This window comes from Anomaloglossus baeobatrachus, chromosome 2, assembly GCF_048569485.1.
Source record: "Anomaloglossus baeobatrachus isolate aAnoBae1 chromosome 2, aAnoBae1.hap1, whole genome shotgun sequence".
Taxonomy (NCBI): domain Eukaryota; kingdom Metazoa; phylum Chordata; class Amphibia; order Anura; family Aromobatidae; genus Anomaloglossus; species Anomaloglossus baeobatrachus.
The window spans coordinates 227,375,981-227,398,761 of record NC_134354.1 but is presented as its reverse complement, the minus strand read 5'-3'; the positions used below and the strand labels follow the sequence as shown (position 1 = coordinate 227,398,761).

Here is a 22,781-nt window from a genome sequence, read left to right as displayed (position 1 = left end):
GATTGATGTGTGTGCTATGACTACAACAGCCAAAAAGCAATATTTCTCTTTTTCTTAATAGTTGATGCTTTCTGATTAAAATGGAGAAATCTCATCCTTTTCCAAAAGAATCATCTGAAGCATTTTGATATTTTGGAGCAGTTGGGGTCATCATGACATTTTCCCTAGAGATTGAGCTATTTTCTAATTTATGTGGCACAACCTTAGCACTTATGTAGTCACGTCAGCCTGCAGCCTCCACTTTTTCACCTGTATGTACTTTGTGAACTTTGGCACACCAGCCGCACTTGTGCTCTCTCTACATGGCTGATGCAATAGTCACATAACAGGGGAGGGAGAGGGCCACCGTAAATACACTAATACACACTATATGTTCAGACCTGATCAGTCCACAGCCGACTGCTACATCCTACTAGATAGTGAGTTATTTTACCTCAGTATTTGTAAGGCCATGTGCACATGCTGAATATTTAGTGAGTTTTTTTTACCTCAGTATTTGTAAGGCCACATGTTGAGTATTTAGTGAGTTTTTTTTACCTCAGTATCTTTAAGTTCACGTGCACATGTCAGGTATTTAGTGAGTGGTTTACCTCAGTATTTGTTGGGCCACGTTCACACGTTGCGTATTAGTGAGTTTTTTTTATCTCAGTATTTGTAAGTCAAAACCAGGAGTGGTAATAAATACAGAAGTGGTGCCTGTGTTTCTATTAGGCTGGGGCCACACGGGGACTACTGCGATCCACTTGCATGACACTCGGCTCGCGCTGGCAGTACAGCAGAGCCGAGTGTCATGCGTGTGTCCTTGCAACTGAGGTCCGTTCGTGCGAGCAGACCTCAGCTGCGGGGGGCGGGCCGGCACTCAGGAGGGGAGGGAGGGATTTCTCTCCCTCTCTACTGCGTAGCCGGCTATTGCCATTCTCGCACTGCACTAGTGGTACACCGGTGTACCGCGAGTGCAGTGCGATTTTTCTCTCGCCCCATTCACTTGAATGGGTGCGAGAGAAAGAGACACGGCTTACAATCGCGGCATGCTGCAATTGTTTTCTCAGTTGGATTAGGGCTGAGAAAATAATCGCTCATGTGTGCTGACACACAGGCTAGAATTGGTCCGAGGGGAATGCGATGTTTTATCGCACTCCACTCGCACTGTTTTTCTCGCCGTGTGGCTTAGGCCTTAGGGCTCTTTTCCACTCGCATTTTCAAGTGCGAACCGATCAAAAATCTGATTGCACTCGCACCAGTGTTAATCAATGACACAGTTTCCTTCAGATCACATCACAGGAGAGGAGAAGATGGAGGGAGCACTTTCTCCCATCTCCTCCGCTGTCTCTCTGCGTGCACCGCACTGCAGTCGCATAACATGCAAATGCAGTACGATTTTACACATACGTGAGCCGAGACTTGGTGCAAATCGCAGCATGCTGCGATTGCACCGAGAGCCCAATTCGTGTGGAGAAAAAACAGGTCAGAGGACACTATCTCATTGATTAACACTGGTGCGAGTGTGATCAGACTTTTTATCGGATCGCACTCGCACCAGGAAATCGCGAGTGGAAAAGAGCCCTTAGCTCAGATCCTGACAAGCTTCAGTGCTACTGTGCTACCCCAATGCTATTTGCCTTGGAGAGTGCACAGTTCAGGTCAGCAGAACAACCATGCAAATTGTTGCTTGTCCCTCTGTGACAGATTGTCTTTATACAAGAGATGTATGGTTCCTGGTTTGAGGGTGTACTCATATGTTTGCTGTTAAGAGTAATTGTGGATAGATTTTTTTTTTACAGCATCTAGGTATTTACTTTCTCATTAAAACCAGGATGAAAATTGGAGCATTTTTGCAATACGGTTTTGGTTAAATTGTATCATTTGACTTCTACAGCCTCTATATCACAGTTAGTGAAGAGCGAGCACTACCATTCTCGGGTACTCGAACTGAGCAGGGTGACACTTGGACAGACTCGATTTGGGAGTTAATGGGGGACTTGAGCAGTTTTCCCGAAGATCTTTCAATATACTCGGTACACCAGTCAAGTGTGTCCGAGCGACCGATCTGCTTGTTTCGAGTACCGCGCACCTGAGCATGTCTCTCATCACTAGTCACAGTACATAGATATACATTATATTTTCACCCACATATCTGCTTTTCTTGTATCGGAAAAAAATAGTTTTCAACTTTCTCCTACTCATTATGCTGCAATAATACATTAGTGTTGAAATGTCCACGTGCTGTCCTAGTGTTTTATCCCACCACACGTGGACCCCTGGAGGTGAAGGTATTGGAATCAGTCACAGATCTGAGTGTGACTCACGGCAGATCAGACCCTGCCATACAAGTCCATGGGGGTTTGTGAAACGCATCCAAATCGGAAAGCGCCTGGGTCTGACGGATCGATCGCTTAGTGATAGAGTTGAATAAAAACCTGCAACCCTCCCGGGGTCTTTTTATTGGTTTATGAATAAACACAACTGTTTGGTGAAGAAAAATATAAAAGCCACTATGATAACAAATGAGAAAATAATCTGTTCTGTTTCTCTGATGGTAACAGAATATGTGAATACAGCCTTAGGCCTGTTGCACACGTCAGTGATTCTGGGACGTTTGTGCTTTTTTTTAAACGTACCAGAATCACTGACATACGCAGACCCATTATAATGAATGGGTCTGCTCACACGTCAGTGATTTCTCACTGCACGTGTCTCCGTGCGGCGTACCCGCGTGTGCGTGATTGCCGCAAGGAGACATGTCCATTTTTTTCTGGCATCACTGATGTTCCACGTACCACGCAGTGGTGTGGTCCGTGAAACACGTGCCAGAAAAAAACGTACTTTTAAAATAAAAATCATTTTTACTCACCCGGCGTCCAGCGATGTCCTCTGCAGCCCGTTCTCCCTGCTGCTTCTAAGCCGGCTCATTATTGTCGCGCATATTCATTATGCGCGACACAGCCGACCCGGAAGCAGCTGCTGCGGGGGTCACCGCCGGCCGGATGCTGCACCGCGGGAGCAATCAGCACCATGGACAGCAGGAGCGGGCACAGGTGAGTTGTTTTCTAAGTGCAATCACGGGCCACGGAGAACGGAGCCCGGATTGCACTTAGACAACCCACGTGTGCCGTGAATCACGGCACACGCAGGGACATGTGCGTGTTTTACACGCCAGTGAAAAACGTCACTGTTTTTCACTGACGTGTGAAACGGGCCTTAGCCCCTTCACACCTCAGTGTTTCCAGGACGTGGGGCATCCGTTTCTATCATGAGACCACACTTATAACCTCTGGTGCTATTCACATGTCCGTTTTTTCTGGCAGCACGGTTGACAAGGTCCAATACAAGTGTATGGGTCTGTAAAAAACACGTGGTTAGATGGCATCCGTGTGCTGTACGTCTTTAACACAGAAAGTATAGGAGCTTTTGATCTTTATTTCCGTAGTCATACTGGAAAAACATGGATGGAAAGCACCGATGACACCAGTACTGGTTTTACAAGTATGTTTTTTATTCATTTCAAAAAGACCCCCTCGGAATAGTGAAAGGCAAATATCCATCCGTCGGGGGCAACGGTGGCACAAGGAAAACACAAGAACTTATAAAGATATATATGTTTTATTACTTGCAAAAATGTAAATAATCTCTTTTACATAACTAGGGGTAATATGCAAATGCTATTAAATTTGCAGGCCTCAGTTAGGCCTGAAGGCCTGAAAATTTAAAGGGAACCTGTCACCAGTTTTTTGCCCTATAATCTGTGGCCACCACCAGTGGGCTCTTATATAATGCATTCTAACATGCTGTATATAAGAGCCCAAACCACTGTGTAGAACATAAAAAAACACTTTATAATACTCCTCTAACGGTCGCGCTGCGGTGGATGTGGCTCAAATGGGCATTTTCCTCCTTCGGTGCCGATGCCTCCTCTTTCGGCCATTTTCGTCCTCCATCTGAAGCCTGTGTACACGACGTGTCTACGTCATACTCACTCGCCAGTACCGCACATGCGCACTACAATACTTTGATCTGCCCTGCTCAGGGCAGATCAAAGTGCGCCTGCTCAGGACTTGAATGCCGGCGAGTGTGTATGATGTTGGACGCGTCATCCCCGCGGCTTCAGAAGAACGACAGAGGCGTCGACGGCACCGGAGGACGAAGACACCCATTTGACCCACATCCACCACAGCGACTGATTTAGGTATTATAAAGTGTTTTTTTATGTTCTACACAGCGGCCTGGGCTCTTATATACATCATTCTAACATGCTGTATATAAGAGCCCAATGGTGGTGGCCACAGCTTATAAAGCAAAAAACTGGTGATAGGTTCCCTTTAACCCCTTCACGACCATGGACGGATCTTTCCGTCATGGATCGTGTCCCGGTAAGCCCAGCCCCCTGCCGTGGGCAGGCGGCGTGGATCGGCACACATATCAGCTGTTTTCAACAGCTGACATGTGTGCCTACATGTTCCGAGTGGAATCGCATTCCACCCGGAACATTAACCCCTTAGATCTCGCTGCCAAAGTCTGGCAGCGAGATCTATATGCGCGCGGCCATGTTTTTTACTTACCGCCGCCCCCTCCGGACGTCACATGAGTGATCACGTGACGTTCGGTGGTTGCCATCGTAGCACAGGGTCATGTGATGACGCCTGCTGCTACTAAGTTTCACTTTCCTTTTTCCTCGGCACGGAGCAGAGGAAAAAAGAAAGTGACTATTTTTGCTGTTTACACCGGTATAGCTGTGATCAGCAGATAGCGATCAGCAATCGGATTGCTGATCGCTATAGCCCCCTAGGGGGACTAGTAAAATAAAATAAAAAAAGTAAAAAAAAAGTTTTAAAAAATTAAAAAAAAACAAAAAACATAAAAGTTCAAATCTCCCCCCTTTCCCCCCACTGAAAATTAAAGGGTTAAAAAAAAATAAAATATACACATATTTGGTATCGCCGCGTTCAGAAATGCCGATCTATCAAAATATAAAATCAATTAATCTGATTGGTAAACGGTGTAGTGGTAAAAAAATTCCAAACGCCAAAATTACGTTTTTTGGTCGCCGCAAGTTTTACGCAAAATGCAATAACAGGCGATCAAAACGTAGTATCTGCGCAAAAATGCTACCATTAGAAACATCAGCTCGAGACGCAAAAAATAAGCCGTCACTGAGCCATAGATCCCAAAAAATTAGAACTCTACGGGTTTCGGGAAATGGCGCAAAACGTACGCCACTTTTATTGGACAAGCTTGTGAATTTTTTTTAACCCCTTAGATACAAGTAAACCTATACATGTTTGGTGTCTACAAACTCGCACCGACCTCAGGCATCATACCCACAGATCAGTTTTACCATATAGTGAACACCGTGAATAAAACATCCCAAAAATTATTGTGCCATCACACTTTTTTTTGTAATTTTTCCACACTTGGAATTTTTTTGCTGCTTTCCAGTACACCGTATGGTAAAATTTATGGTTTTATTTAAAAGTACAACTTGTCCCGCAAAAAACAAGCCTTCATATGGCAAGATTGCCGGAAAAATAAAAAAGTTACGGCTCTCGGAAGAAGGGGAGCAAAAAACAAAAACGCAAAAACGGAAAGTGCCCCGGGGCTGAAGGGGTTAATAGACTTTTTAGCAGGTAACTACGCTATTCATTATTACCTTCCATTCCATGTTGTGAACTTGGATTTGTCTATCTGAACTCTCTTTATTGGTTGTTCAAATACTATGGCACTAGGCACTATAGCATTGGACATCTATTTATGATTCCCCTATATCGTTATTCTTTGGACACTGATTTACTTTGGGTTTCCTCAATTTTACATGTTAAGTTGGATTAATTTTTATACGGATTCACACATAGAGCTCATTTTGCAATTGGTTATCCTGCACGGCCCCATATTTTAGATCTTTTTTTGTATAGCCTCCTTGGGGAAAACTCTTTATATTTTGCACATTAACCCTAGTTATGTAAGGTTATTTCAATTTTTGCAAGTAATAAAACATATATCTCTATAAGTTCTTGTGTTTTTCTTGTGCCACTGTTGACCCCTTCGGATGGGGATTTGCCTTTCACCATTCTGAGGGGGTGTTTTTGAAATGTATAACTTTTAGGGCGAGGGATTTTTGAGGTAATATGTTTTTTATTCGCCTAATACAGTAATAACCATAGATGTCACCCCTCTGTTTATTTGCACAAACCCATGCATTTGAATAGGTGAGTTATACACATGACTGAAATGTTCCATATATCTGTGGAATATAGGCTGAACTAGTGAGAGAAATGAGCGGTCTGAATGAGGCCTGATAGGACACAATGGGGGTATTCAGAGCAGAATGTGACAAGGGCTCAGTGCACACGGTGCGGGCAGTGAGGTGTAATGAATATTTATGATGACGCACAGGAGCCAGCTACAGTGGTGTTACTCCAGTGCGCCCCTTTCCACTTCCCGGCGGTCATTTTGCTGCTATCATCCCGCCAAAAGCTTTTAAACGAGCGGAGGCTAGTGCGCATGCGCATTCCCTCTCTAGCACACTCCCACCCACGTAGAAGACGTCACCGGATCTGTTACGTCACTAGCCCCGCCCTCCTACGCTCTCCCTTTCGCAGCTCCCCAGCTCAGCTGTACCCAGACGCCGGTGTCTGAGCTCAGGCCGGTGAGGTCTCTGCCATCGCTCCCGGAGAGACTAATGGCGGCGGATCTGTGCTCGAAGACGCCCTAGGACTGCGCCAGCGAGGCCTGATGTGTGCGGACCGGGACTCGTCCCCCTCCCCGGGGCTCCGGGCCCTGCTCGGCCGCTTCCTGCACGGCCTGCTGCAGTTCCGGGTGTTCCAGCTGTTCGGGGCGGCATGGTCGTACCTGATGGGACTGTCCGCAGCGTCGCTCTTCTCCTTCCTGCCCTCGGCCTGGGTCGTGCACCGATCGGTGGGGCCTGATGAGATGCTGGAGGCCCTGGGGCTGCGGTCCGCGCCTTGGGAGGAGCTGGAAGAGTGTCTGGAGGAGCTGGGGCCCTGGAAGGAGCTGCTGACTCCTGGAGATCTGGACCTCATGAAGCCATGGAAGGAGTATGTGTCCTCCAGCAAGGAGCAGGAGTCCTGGGACTCTACATTACAGGAACTGGGCACCTGGCACAAGATGCAGACCCTCTGGGAGCCGGGGCTGGACGCCTGGAAGGATCTTGGGGACCCTGACCAAGAAGTGGGTGATGAGTGCTGTAATAAGTCTGCAGCCAACAACGCCTTCGTTACCCATATGATGGATGCCCAGGATGGACCCTGTGATGTGGACCCCGAGAAGAGCGCTGCCCGGCTCCGCTCCACTTCTCTGGGGATGGTGTCCTGCATCTTCAACCCCACATCACGCGGAGTCTTCACCTGGCTTGATCTAGGTAGAGAGCCCCAGAGCCCAGATGTTCTAGATGAAACCGCTGAAATTGAACACATCCGTAACAAGAGGCTGTGGTTCCTGCAGCAGAACCAGACCCAAGGTGCCCCCACCACTGAGCTCAAGGACCCTGCTCCAAATCAGGATATTGACCTAGATGACCCTGCCCTTCCTATAAAGTTAGATATGGTGGGACCTGACTGGCATGAAGGCCATCATAAGGACTTATCACCAGATTTGGACCACAGCAGTCTTGTGGAGCTTCCTGGTTCTGACCCGGAGTCCAAGCTTTGTCCACCTCTTTCTCTGCTGATTCAAAAACCATTCATTTCAGGCGACACCCAGAGTAAATATCCACCCAGCCCAGATCAAGACCAAGGATATCACAGTCTGGAGGACTGGCAGTGCTTGAATATTAAACAAAACCTCCAGTTCTTGGGAGTCTCACCCCCCAATATCAGTGACTCTGTGAAGGATGATGGAGCTCAGGATCCTACAGATCTTTCTTATCCCGATATAACAGATGATATGGACTCTGATGTGGAAGAGGACATCCATCCCCCCGCTATTCCTGTGTGCACAAATAAGCATATTGGCTATATTTTGGGTACAGTTGTGAGCGATGATGAAGAGGAAGACCTCAGTTCATGTGATGATGATGACTGGGGTTCTGATGAGGAGGAGGATGATGGTTTTGACAGTGAAGGATCTGTGTCTCCCGCAGAGACAGACGTTCCTGCTGCTGAGGAGGTTGTGTTGTGGAGCTCTTTCTGTAGCGTGGACCCTTACAATCCACAGAACTTTACTGCCAGTTTACATACTGGTCCCATTGCTGAGGTGGAATCCCACCTTGAGGACCAGGCAGCTGTCGTTTCTGAGGATGAAGAATCGTGGTGTGACAGCGACGCCATGTCAGACAGTGACAGTGAGGATGAATTTAGCACCAATGAAGAGGAAAGCTTAAAACTGTGGAATGGGTTCCTCAAATCTGAAGATCCTTACAACCCCTTCTTTTTTAAAGCCTCAGTACACACAGCTGCGCGTACTAGACAGAGCAGTGACGCTGCCACCAAACATTTAGAACTTGTTTGTACGAGCCCCTCAAGTAGTGAATTGACTGTGCCCACTCACCCCAGTGATGGTCAGCTCTTACGGTTGAGAGAGAAGTGCAGTGTGCCCATGGAGAAAAGTGCCAATGTTGGTCATAAAAAGGTATATTCCATATGGCTGCCGACCATGCTTCTTACATAATTTGCACTGTAATATTGTCCTGTGAGTCTACACGATATTGAGACCGTGCTCCCAATGACTTGTTACCAGTTCTCCGACCTTATGTGGCTTATCTAAATATATCTGTAGCCGGTGTGGTCTAGACTGGTCAGCTGGCAGCTGTTTCCTAGCACTTGGCAGAGTGGACTTGTGTTGGTGGTGTGGATTATTTCAGGGCGTCCTGTCTCTTTTTAGCAGCTTTGATTTTTGTTGAGGGACGTGTCCTGATGGCTCGGTTTAGTGTTTTCTAATGGCGGTCGTGTAGATGATCAGATTATTGTGGTGTCGTTGGGCATAGCACTTAATAAGTGACCATATGTTTGTTTTTCCTTTAGAGGGGCTGTGGTTCTCGGAGATCCAGCTGGTGTATGGAGATGCATTTGGTATCTGAGCCCAACAGTGGGTGGTCTAGATGGATGTTGTGGCCTCTGTCCACCATGTGGACCCCATGGCAAGCAAAAAAAAATTCTGTTTGTATTTTCTTTGGCCATCAGTATAGGAACGTCTGCTGTGCTTTGCTATACATTTGAGTAAATCTTATGGCGTGACATACCTGCCTGATGGAGGCCAGGGATATACACTTTGTCTCCTGTCTAGTGAATGGGAGCTTATGGAAATATTAAAAAGGCATGTCGGACCCCGTAACCCCACCCTGCCTTCCCAAGCATGACTTTTTTTCAAATTAATAAATGGAGGCATACTCTTTATCACCCACTATGGATCCAGAGCAGGCTGTATGCCAACAGGACTGCTGTATTCAATCACGGACGTCAGCTCTGTTGGCATCCGAATGATGCAGACCGAATGATCATCATACACTATATCCATGTGTGGGGGTGACAGGAGAGTGCCTCCATTTCGTTATTTTGAGAAGACCCAAAAATGTCTTCACTGTCTGGCAACCTATGTATACCTATTTTGTGCTTTATATGTTCTGCTCAGCGCACAGATGCTCTGCCTTAGGCGTCACTCGCATTAACTTTAAAATTGGACTGGAGCAATGCGAGAAATCTCACATTGCCCTCGGACCAATGTTAATCAATGAGGCAGAGCAGATCTGTTTTTTTTTTCCTTCTAATGCTGATTCAGCATAGGTAAAAATTCAGAGCCTGCTGCGATTGGCAGCATATCTCGGATCATGTGCACCCATACAAGTGTATGGCGGAGCGTGAAGCATTGGTGTATACATGTAGTGTAGGTTGTCCGGCACCAAAAACCTGTTCTTAGTGAGTTCCGTTACTATGCCTGTTTAGCTGTCTGTGGGGTTGTGACTCCCTCAGTGGTGCTCAAACCAAAATTCTTAACAAATTTCAATCCCATTAGAAGAAGAGGTTGGCACTCACTGGGTATAAAATCAATCCTTTATTTCATCTGTTAAGTCTGTGGAAAGGAGGATGCGGTGAGCTGTGCACGATGGCAGACATTTTGCGCATGTCCTTGTGCTTCAACAGGTCCTGACCCCGGGACCTGTTGAAGCATGATCACACACACGAAACAGCTGCTGTTGTGCACAGCAACCCGCATCCTCCTTCCCACCAACTTTTAACAGATGAAATAAAGGATTGATTTTATACCCACTGAGTGCCAACCTTTAATTCTAATTGGAGTGTGAAATATCGGACTGCACTGATGTCATCCGAGTACAGTCTGATTTACGCAGAGAGATAATGGTGAGATTAAAGAGGTTGTCCCCTACTTTTACATTGATGACCTACCCTAAGAATAGGCCATCAATTTCAAATCGGCTGGAGTCAACACCCCGCACCCCCACCGATCAGCTGTCTCAGTGCTGGCGGCAGCAGGCAATCATAAATGTTCAATTCCGGAGCTGCTCCATCCTCTGATATTGATCCGAATAGAAGGCGGATGGGCAGTACTCGGCTGCGGTCACTGTCCGAAGCCAGAATAGCTCTAGAGCTGAGGATTGCTGGCCACCTGCTGCCGCTTCTGGCACCGAGAACAGAAGATCAGCAGGGGTTGTTGGGTGTTGGATCCCAGCCGATCTGACATTGAGGACTTATCCTAAGGATAGGCCATCAAGGTAAAAGTAGTGGACAACCCCTTTAAAGGGGGATTCCCATCTCCAAGATCCTATACCAATATATAGTGGTGGTGGGATACCCATGCTGCCTAAAACATATTGGGATAGGATCTCGGAGATGTGAATACCCCCCTTTAAGTTCTCCTCCGCACCTATGCTCTGATTCTGGCACGTGAGGGTAAATGACATTCGTCGCAGAGAATGAGCCGAGTGCCATTAGCTTATCTCATCTGATTCTCTCACATTGGATGCTATACGCCAGTGTGAGCCCGGCCTTACAGGCATTTCTGCATAGGAAAGTAGTATGCAAATAAGCGCACATCCAGAAGGAAGAACATTTGCGTAAGCTAAACAAAATGCCTGTCTGCACAGGGCATAAGCCCAGAGCAGCTGTCTGCAGATCTCTGGTGGGGATGATATGGGACCGCTTTTTTTTTTCTTTTCCTTTTGGAGGAGAGCTAATTTGCCTATTTGTTATTAAGACACAAGTCTTTAAGTAACACCCAGCTATGAGATAGTTGTCTACAATTGTCATTATTAGGCCTTGCATAACATTTGATGTCTCATAAAACCTTTTTTAGCTACAGTGAATAATACAAAGACTATTAAATCTAGTTTTGTGCCTCATTGCATCTTGGGAGGGGGGAATTTTTCATGTTTGAGTCACTGATTATTCAGAGTATGGAAAATGTGCACTGATAACGTGTCCTATATGCATGGAGCTGAAGGCCATGGGATCTGGCCACATGCTGTGAGGTCTGGCCGGCTGCATGCTCCTTGGAAGCTCGGCGCTGTCTGTGGCTTTTGTACCTGGTTGTGTAACTTGTATGTATTTTCACCTTTGCCCGATATTTTCGGTTTCTTCTTGAAAATTGCATTGCTTCCTTTTAGAATCTATAGCTTTTCTTACTGGATGCCTGTTAGAAAACATCCAGAAGTGGTCTTTGGGTAATTTTTCCATTCTTTTATTTTATTAATTTCTGCCTAACTGTCCTTGTATATAGTAGCATAGCTAAAGAGATCTTTAGACAAAGTATTTCTAAAGACCCTTTATGATATGCTAATGAGGCTAGGGACTAGTCGCAAGGGCCTAAGTTCCTGCGCTCATTCCGCCCTGTGGGCATGCTAAGAGGGCGGAATAAGCGCAGGAAATAACACCCTTGCGACTAGTCCCTAGCCTCATTAGTATATGAGAAATGATCTTTTGAAATACTTTTTCTTAACATCTCTTTATCTATGCTAGTATATACAGGGATGGTTAGGCAGGGATTAGTAATATACACCCAGAACTGCTCGTGGTTCTGAATGCATATTGCACCTGACGGGTTTCCTTTAAAGGGAATCTGTAACTATATTCACACTGCCTAAACCACTGGCAGTATAATGTGAATCCTGGCCTGGCTGCTCGATGGAAGCCAGGTATTTCTTATCTAAAATGTGGCGACGTTTCAGAGAGAACCTAGTTTGATGAGCCGGCTGGGGTCTGTTAGGGTACTTTCACACTTGCGTTGTTTTCCTTCCGTTACAATCCGCCCTTTTGGAAAACAGCGGAATCCGTTAACGGATTCCGCTGTTTCCCATAGACCTGTATGGATGACGGATTGTACCAAAAGGACCTGCGTTGCTTCCGCTGGGCGACGCTCCGTTGCTTCCGCCCAGCGGGAGGAACGCAGCATGTAACGTTGTTTTGAGCAGCGGAATCCTCTGAATTTCACTGCGCATGCTGCGCTTTTTTTTTTTTTTTTTTAAATCACAAACTTTATTTTGGCTCGTGGTGGCCGAACGTTCAGCTGAGCGCCCGCCGGCATGCCCGGGCGTCGGCAAGTGACAGCGCTCAGCTGATCACCCGGCGGCCGGCTGCAGGGAGCGCTCAGCTGATCACCCGGCGGCCGGCTGCAGGGAGCGCTCAGCTGATCACCCGGCGGCCGGCTGCAGGGAGCGCTCAGCTGATCACCCGGCGGCCTGCTGCAGGGAGCGCTCAGCTGATCACCCGGCGGCCGGCTGCAGGGAGCGCTCAGCTGATCACCCGGCGGCCGGCTGCAGGGAGCGCTCAGCTGATCACCCGGCGGCCTGCTGCAGGGAGCGCTCAGCTGATCATTCACAGTAGTCTGCCGCCGGTAAAACTGTAAAAAAAATCAAAACGGATTCCGTTGTTTTGCAGCATCCGTTGCATCCGTTGTGCCACTATATGCAACACATCCGTTGCATCAGTCACACAACGCAATGCAACGGATACCGTTCAACGCAAGTGTGAAACTAGCCTAAGGAGATATCTAACTGGTTGAATGATGTCCTTATCAGACTACTCCACTTGATTGACAGGTATTTCCCACATGAGTACATAGGGAAAAACCGGTCAGTCGCCAGTAGGAGGCTGGGGAAGCCAGGTGGGGACCGCATCAGACTAGTCATGTGTCTCCCTAAAGTCCCTGGCCAGTTTTCTCTGAAACATTGTGGTGCTCTAAGCTTTGATTCATTCTGCCTGTAATTTGGACAATATGAACCTACTGACAAGTTCCCTTTAAATATGTCTGTTATGCTGAGGAACAATAGAAGTTATAGGCCCAAAGCCTGAGGCTGTGCTGATATGAGGCCAACATGTTCTCTTCTTTTTTGCCTTGGGGTGTTAGGGACGTGTACACATATTACTACTGTTAGAATAAATTTGTATGTGTTTGAGTATCAATCCACAAAACACTTCCATGATGATAGTTTAAGTGACAGAAATCCAAAGGGTTAGTAATGGGCTTTGGATGTGTACGGTCAAGGAGTCATATATTGTGTATTAACTCTTTTCACAATTAATGTACAAAAAGTGAAGTTTACACCTCGTCTGTTGCCTTTTTATAGACATATTTTCCAGATTTCCCACGTTATCAGCCCAGTGATGCTTCACCAAAATCAGGGCCTGCAACCTCAGCAGCTGTTGCGACACTGCTACTCCCAATGCTTGGACAGCTGCCTTAAGGAGTGCTGGGAGTTAATCAAAAATCAAATCAAATCTTTGTTATATAGCGCTAACATATTCCGCAGCGCTTTACATACATCAGGAACACTTTCCCCATTGGGGCTCACAATCTAAAGTCCCTATCTCTGTATGTCTTTGGAGTGTGGGAGGAAACCCACGAAAACACGGGGAGAACTTACAAACTCCTTGCAGATGGTGTCCTTGATGGGATTTGAAGCCAGGACCCCAGCGCTGCAAGACTGCAGTGCTAACCACTGAGCCACCGTGCCGCCCGAGTTGTAGTTTCACTACAGCTGGTCCGTCAACTAGGCATGTAGGCCTAATTATTGACTAGCAACTGCTGATGGTGCAATTTCTTTTGCACTTGGAGTGATGGTGGCCAATTCGCTACCAAACTGCAGTTCAGAATGACCACAGGGAATTTCTGATCGTCAGCCTCGTTGTCTTTTTAGCTATTTATGCAGATGGTGACCAATATGCTGAAAAGTGAGATTGCAATGTAGAGTGGTTCAGCTGATAATGATGTGACCATATTGTAACTGTTCCAGTATGTGCTCCATAGTGTCGGCCTGACTGAGTGTTGTGTTCAGGGGACGGTCATTATGCTGACGTTCTATTCAGTAACATAATAATGATCAAAGAACTGCTGTTAAGAGGACATTCTGGTCTGCTGCGTAATACCCGGCCTTCTAATTGTGGTTTACCTTTCAGCTTCTCCAGACAATGACTCTTATACCGTTCTGGGTGGATATTTACTGCTGTTCTTTGATGTGTGGCCCTACAGGTCTGTGGTTTGGAGGAATTCTCGCCTAAGCCTATAGGCCTCATGCACAAAAAATAAATTGCCATTGTCCATAGCAACCATGACAATCGCATTGCATTTGTGCTGTGGTTGCTTTCTACAGCTTAGATAATGGGAATGTGGGCCACAATGTAAATCGGGGTCAATGGTATAGGAAAGTTTTTAAAGGATTATTCACTTCTTGGCTAGCTTTGCATTTTTACAGGATATGCCCTAAAGGTCTAAGGCTGCTTTCACATTGCATTCTGACCTGCGTTCAGTGGTCCTATCGGGGCTTCTGTCTGAATTCCCCGCAAATTGGGTGTCGGACACAAGCACCGACGGGGCCACTAACTATAATGGTGCAGATGGAGTCACCGTGTGTTCTGTCGTGCACCATTTTCGGGCGTATACACTTACAGGAGATGGACACCCAGGTGCAGTCTACTACGTCTAAGTGTCCGTCGCCAGAAAGTGTATACTCCAGAAAATGGTGCACAACAGAGCACATGGTGACATCTGCACCATTATAGTCAGTATCCCTGTCAGCGCATGCGTCCAAAACCCATCTTGCGGGGGATTCCGACGGGACCACAGAACATAATGTTAAAGTGGCTTAATAGATGTGGATCCCATGTTTTGGACCATCATCTGTCTCAAGAACTCGGATCCTTGCCTCAACACCACGGTGAAAGGAGAGAACCCTTCAATCACTATTGCTAGTTTGGTGCTCCCAGATAATGAGTGTGTGAGCGAGACGTTTTGTATCCTGTGGTTGAAGAGAGACATTTTCTAGTAGTAACTCTTGGAGAATGCAGGGGCGTTTGGGAGAAACTGGCAAATGATGATTGGCAAAACCATTGTATGGCCAATAGCCATCTAACCAGGGCTGTGGAGTCGGAGTCTGAGTCGGAGCTCATTTTGGTGGAGTCGGAGTCGGTATAAAATGCACCGACTCCGACTCCTAAAATATATAATAAATTGGGGACAGGAGTGCAATGCAGAATGTGCTGAATATTTTACTAAATAACAACATTTAGTATAATGCTTATATTTAAGTGAAAAATTTATTGTAGTACAATGTGAACATCAGACATTTAATTGTTTTTATGATACAATAATCAAGATATTTGGATAGAACATAAAATATTTATTGGAATACAACTTTAGAACACAAAAAAACTAATAAATTGTAAATATGTAATATATATAATATATATATATATATATATATATATACAGTGTATATACACACACAAGATATATATGTAATCTACTGTATATTACATAGTGTATTACATATTTACAATTTATTACAGTTTTTTGTGTTCTAAAGTTGTATTCCAATAAATATATTTTATGTTCTATCCAAATATCTTGATTATTGTATCATAAAAATTATTAAATGTCTGATGTTCACATACACATATTCATGTACTACAATAAATTTTTCACCTAACTATAAGCAATATATGTAGGAGTCGGAGTCGGAGCCGGAGTCGGAGCCGGAGTCGGAGCCGGAGTCGGAGCCGGAGTCGGAGCCGGAGTCGGAGCCGGAGTCGGAGCCGGAGTCGGAGCCGGAGTCGGAGCCGGAGTCGGAGCCGGAGTCGGAGCCGGAGTCGGAGCCGGAGTCGGAGCCGGAGTCGGAGCCGGAGTCGGAGCCGGAGTCGGAGCCGGAGTCGGAGCCGGAGCCGGAGCCGGAGCCGGAGCCGGAGCCGGAGCCGGAGTCGGAGCCGGAGTCGGTGCAAGAGAATTTGAGGAGTCGGAGTCGGAGTCGAAGGTTTGGCTTACCGACTCCACAGCCCTGCATCTAACGTGTATGGGGAACCTAAGCTGCCCCTCTCCAGCTCCTTGTATTGTCAGCAGGCAGTATATTTCCTTGTTTGCCCCCTGAAGGGGTGATGTAGTTCTTTCACATTGTATCCTCTGAGTCGTATCTTCGCATCCCTGGTAATGGTTTCCCAAGAGATAAGACACAGACTGATGCAAAGGACTGAAAGGTAAAACCCGCGGTGGGGTAAGGCTGATGTAACTGTAGGACAGACCTGATATTCCGCAGGGAGGCAACTTGTGGCATAATAGGCGCATACGCAATCAAGAGAGAAAATAAAATCACACGTTTAGCTTCATCGGAAATACTACACCAAAACAAAACCTTATGGGACGTGAAAGATAGAGGGTTTTGATGAAAGTGCTCCTCTGTGGGTTTTCTCTATTAACGCGACCAGACACACTTATTTTATGATTCCTGCTAATTAAGACTGGATTCAAGAATGTAATTATTTCTGTGTATTACACATTCATGGTGGTGGTATATCTTATTGTAGACATGACTGGTATAGGAGGTGTCCTGTTAACTTAGAGGCTTCATGTGACCAATTTTTATTTATTTGGTTTAAAGTAGACTTTTCACTGGTTAACGAGTAGTGTAAAATAGTTCAAGAATAACTGGGTTAAATTGAGCTAAAAGCCGACCATTAGTCAGCATTTGTTTGCTTCTCATAGATATGTCTCCTCTGGGTTTGCGTGACTCTGCACTTGTACACCCACCGCCTCACTTGGGCTGCGCTGATAAGGTTTCTTCTTATGCTTCGTCACTGTCTTGGGGTTGAGAATACAACTCTGTCTCCACTATAAAGACTAGCATGCAAAAAGGGTTACCTCCCAATCAATAGGATTTTTTTTTTTTTCATCTTAGAAAAACAAAATATATTTAATTTTTATGGGCAACTTTTTAACTTTAGAACCTTTTTAAATAAGGGTCAGGGGTCAACATATGCTTTGTTAAAGGGGATTTGTGATCTTAGAAAGTGGAGGAATAAGGTGAAATAAATAGAATATTTCTTCGTTCTTGCATGGTGGTCCTGAATGTCGGATCATAAAGACGGTCTGGTATGGAGGACCGGACCAAGGCAGAATAAATCGCATTGTTCATCTCTAATGATGAGCAAACAAAGAAGCTTGAGTACTCGTTACGCGAATTGAGCTGGTCAGATACTGACTGGCGCTACTCACGTAACGAGTGTAATACAAGTCAATTATTGGGCAGTCTGGCTGTCCACCATATACAGGCAGTCATAGACAGCATTTAAGGAGGAGGCTGGGCATGTTTTATTTTACACCGCGTCCAAAAAAAACCATTTTTACCCTCGGTGAGGGCCATTCATGGACTGGAAATGGCTCTCGCTGGGGTCCCAGCATTCACTGACGGGAGACTGCTTTGTGTGGGATGTTTCACGCACAACACATCGGAGTGCCAAGCACGCTTGCTCATCTCTAATGTAACTTTGATGTCGCCATATTCTCACATTCAGTATTTGGTCAGTATTTTTCATCAGTATTTGTAGTCAAAACCAGGAGTGGAACAATCAGAGGAAAGGTATAATAGAAACACGGCTCCACTTCTGTATTTATCACCCACTCCTGGTTTTGGCTTACAAGTACGGAGGTAAAAAAAAAAATAAATCACCAAATATCGAGCGTGTGAATATGGCATCACGTTTGCTGTGTTTTATGTTGGTCTTCTATGCATATTTCTTATTTCTTGTTCTTTGTTTTATTTCCCAGGTGACCTTCTATGATAAAGTCACTGTACACTACGTTTGTAGTAAAGAAGAGCGCAAGGGTCACTGGGAGGAGTTTGCCCGAGACCGCTGCCGATTCCTACGGCGCATACAGGAAACTGAGGCTGTGATTGGACATTGCTTCACCCCTGACCATAGGCAAAGAATGTGGGACCGAATGCAAGAAATATGGGGCAGCTAGCCCCCTCCTCGTTTAACACAAGGGACTCTTTGCAGAAGTTTTATCGATCAGTTACAATTCTATACTCTACCTTCTTTTCCTACAGTGAAGGGGGGTGGTAAACCCGGGAAATTACCATTATTGCATCCCGAGCCTATGCCACAAGATGAACTTAACAGCCCATTGCTTCTTCTAATCTCCCATACCTTGCTTCTCTGAATGACTTAATAAGGCCATTGCTTCTATTTGCGGAGTTCTTTTTATTAAGCACATACTCAAGGTTACGATCTATAACATTCAAAATGATCTGTTTGCTCATCTAGTCATTGTATGGATTCTAGAAGAAAGAACTTGACAAATAATTTTCAGATCCCAATCCTGATTTTGATTTCAACATTGGTTGTAGGAATTGAATTATCAAATGCTTTATCATTTATTTATTTTTTTAAGTAACTATGGGGTTTTTTAGTCTCATCTCTCAATACTTCCTTCAGCATAAAGAGAAACTATTTACTGTGTCCAGACCTGAATGTGAAAAGAGGACAAACCTGCTTTTGTTTGTAATGCAAATCTATAGGACCTGTGTCTGGAAGGAAGCAAGCCACATATAATGAAGATTGCATACATTCTGTACTATGCAAAGATATTCCCAACTTTAAGATGGCTTCACTTTTTTTTTTCTACAAACCTCATTCTTATTAGCTCCTTACTTTACTCCCCTTTTGCTCCTGGTGAATGCAAACACTATTTCTGCTGTTTTTTATTTTATATTTTTTTTAAATGGGGAAACAAATTGTTTATTTTCTATATACAAATTACTGCTAATCCTTTTTATTTATTTTTTTTTATTGCTGCTTTTGCGCTGAATAGTAGGAAATCCGCCATAGTGAAGGGCATGTGTGTAAGGACCTTTTTAAATTATTGCATGCTCTCTAGTTTTTTTTTTTTTTTTAACACTATAGAAGACAGAATCAATTAATCAAGGTGTTTTTTTTTTTGTCAATTTAATGGCATAAATACCTTAACATTTGTGACTTTTGGCTTTTTATATGCCGTACTCACCAAAATGGGTTCATGGTGAAGCATGCCCACGGTACAAAATACCAGTCTTAATGAATTGCCCTATTGTTTTAGCATGCCCCGGCTGATCTGTATACAGTGCACGGTGGCAGGAGCTGGTACCGTCAGCTAATAATTTTTCCCGTCTCCCCTTACCCCCCCCCCCCCCCATCAGAAATTCTAATTTTATAAAATGCATTTAACACACACTTTAATTTTAAGACCTGATTTACATATGGAGTTAACATATGGCACCAGTAACGTATCCACTCAGCAGCAATTTTTACTACTCCATCAAAACAATGTACCTGAATATCGTTACACCAGCCATCATGTCATTGCGTGAATAAGCCTTTAATTATCATTTTTCATTCTCAACAACACCTCACTATAAAATAATGGAATGTCGTATGTCACCATACTCATTCTGTTTTTGGCCATAAATCCATCCCACAAAAAGGATCGTGGCAGAACATTAAATTTTATTTTTGTATTAGCTGAGGTTAATCAAGAGCAACTATGTATTTAATTTAAAAGATCTATTTCTTTGTATAAAAGACTTAAAAACTAATCTGTTTTAATAAACATCTGCAAGAGTTTAACTATGTGACCTGTTTACTGTGAATTGCAATTGAATCTACCAGAAACGTTCCATACAGAGGAGAGACTGCTGTAATGTGGTCTTGTATCCAGTCCCTGAACACTTGAGAGCTTCTTATTCCATTAAAGGTCTGTTGTCTTCCATTGGCCTACAAAGATTGCACGTGAGCGCATTTGGCCGTTTGTTCCCCCCCAAAGACCAAAACACTAGCATATTGGTCATCTCCCTGCCTCTGATGCAGGCTTGCACGCAGAACCCGCATGTTTCGCTGCACATGTCAACTGATTTAAAGAGCCGATATATGCTTCTAACAGCCGTGGGTGGAGCGGCAATCTGCCAACGGCATGTTGCTGTCAATCTGACCCCTCAACTTTGCTCCCATGATCATGGGAAGCTGCTGAGTGTCATGACAGCCAGTTGATGACCGGTGTCTGTCATCTCAGCACTCCTATGAAAGCCAGCGTTAATCGGAAACCGATTTTGTCTATATATAGCAATGTTATGGTATTGCTTTATATAGAACAAGGGATCAGACTTGCAGGTTCAAGTCCCCCAAGGGAACTATTAAATACAATACAAAGTATGAAAAAGTTCAAATTGCCCCCTTTTACCGCATTAACAATAAAGATGTGTATGTTTGTTATATTTGGTGCCACTGTGTTCGTAACAGTCAATCAAAATATAAAATAAAGTAATGCAATCAGTAAACAGCGCAACAGAAAAAAAATGTATTAATGATGATCAAAACATTTGTATGTACCCCAAAATAATATCAATAAAAACATCAGCTCAGGTGCAAAAAATTAAGACCTCACATAGCTCTATATTCCAAAATTTGAAAACGTGATGGTTCTCGGAAAGTCGCAACGCAATCAAGAATTTCTTTTTCAAATTTCAGAATTTTTTTTTTTTTCTTTTTCCTATGACTGCACCACATGAGAGGGATCTGCCCCACAAGGACAGAAAACCTACTGGATAAAAGGGTAACACCTCTCCCCCGCATCCATTGTTTTCCTGTCTTTGTAGGGAACCTACATCGATGACAGGCAGTGAAGGTGCTTACCCAGGTTGGGAGCGGCGCCTGCGGTATATCCACTGGGGAAGTGCAGCAGAGCCGATAAGCCCTGCAGAGGGTCCAGTTGTGGCCATGGCTGACTAGCAGAAATAGTTGCCCCCTGTATCTTCTGCGCTGCATGACTAGTGCGCTGGCCGCTATAGTTTGGATATGCCCTTGCTTGCGCTCTCATCATTGAAGTGTGCCACCATATCACTACACCCCGAGTGTTAGCTATCAGTCTGAGACTGCGAATTAATCAGTAGAACAAGCTGTCAGCGGAGGAGGTGCTTTCCATACACAGAACAGTGACTGAACTGGCCCTGCCTCAATGACTGAAATCGGAAGGCCACTTGGAAGATTAAAGTTAATTTCCTCCCAGCTACGGGGTTTAATATGCACATTCCGGGCAGGTTCAGAATGCTATTCACCCTATATCTGCAGGTTAGTAGCAGTATTCCACAGCTTCCCTTTAGGTCATCTTCATACGCACGTGTCTCCGGTATGTGCTAGGTCCGTGCCCACATGTACCGGAGACACGGGCACACGTAAACCCATTAAAATCAATGGGTTTTTGTGCACGCACATGTTCAGCCATTGGCCCGTGCCTCCGTGTGGAGCACACGTGAGCCCGTGTGCTCCATACGGAGGCATGTCCGTTTTTCTCCGGCAGCACGCTTGTCATGCGGCCCACACACGTACCACACGGATGTAGTGTGGATGCGGGCCCACGTGACATGCGCCGGAGAAACACGTGTCATTTTTAAAAATAAAAAAAACACATACCCCCACCAGCCCCGCAGTCTCTGCCGCGGCTGTCACCTGCATCCAACCCCCAGTGAATTTGAACAGTGCATCTTCTTCACTGGGAGCCGGAAGCAGCGTCAGCGGGGCGTGGCCTGAGCCGGACACTGTCATTCAGCACCACAGACAGCTCCGGAAAAATCAGGTAAGGCGGGACTATCCGTTCTCCGTGTGTTATTACGTATAACACACGGAGAACACGCATGTGCCACAAACACGGCACACAGGGAGCAAACCACCCCTTTAATACGTACGTGAAAAAACTGTACTTTTTTTTTCACGTGCGTGTGAAGGCGGCCTTAAGGATAAGGAGTGTGCCCTCTGCAAGTGTAACTTGCAGAGCTCCTGGCAGAAAAGTCCAGGGCTGTGTTCAACAGACAACTTGTGAAAAATCCCCGAACTTTACATTGGACCTGAAATTGATCATAAAAACAGAGCTTAAAAATTCTCTTAAAGCCCTGGCCCATCAGAAAAGGGATAAGAAAACTAGTTCCAAATTAATATCTTCTGAGTCTAGCAAGACAAAGAAGTGTGGGGGTGAATGTGATTCAGAAGTTTCCTCAGCATTTTCTGATGGCAATGCAGGGGGCAGGCCTTGCTTCCCTATTGAAGATACAAATTCTCCAGTCAAAGCAGTAAACTCCACCATGGCCATCACAGAAGTTAAAATCATGCCATGGTCAGTGCAGGATGTCCTGTTCTGGGAGTTGGTACAGAAGAAATGTACCTTCCCTATCAATAAGATACAGGCTCTCATCAAGAAAGAGTGGGGTAGGTAAGAGAGAAGAGGTTCATTGTCCTCTTCCTTGAAGAGACAATACCCCTTTGAGGAAGAGGACACAGCTTTTTATAATACAGTCCCAAAGGTGAGTGCCGCAGTAGCAAAGTCCTCTGAGAAATCTTCACTGTCCATTGAAGATATGGGAATCCTGAAGGATTCCTTAAATAGGAAAGTCAAGGGATACCTTAAGTGTACCTGGGAGTTTTCAGCTAGGACATTGAAAGTAGCTATCTCCACAACCTGCATGGCTAGGACTATGATGATATGGATATACCAGCTGGAAAACCAAATTAAAAATAAAATGCTGAGGG

At 45.1% G+C, this 22,781-nt stretch overlaps 1 protein-coding gene across 1 annotated transcript; it reads left to right on the top strand.

The window, feature by feature from the left end:
- The first annotated feature begins 6,573 nt into the window (after positions 1–6,573).
- On the top strand, positions 6,574–19,832 carry PPP1R15B (protein phosphatase 1 regulatory subunit 15B). The gene is made up of 2 exons (XM_075335656.1): positions 6,574–8,580; positions 17,995–19,832. Exons 1-2 carry the CDS (start codon positions 6,727–6,729, stop codon positions 18,190–18,192), a joined length of 2,052 nt encoding a protein of 683 aa, XP_075191771.1. The 5' UTR covers positions 6,574–6,726; the 3' UTR covers positions 18,193–19,832.
- The last annotated feature ends 2,949 nt before the right edge of the window (positions 19,833–22,781 follow it).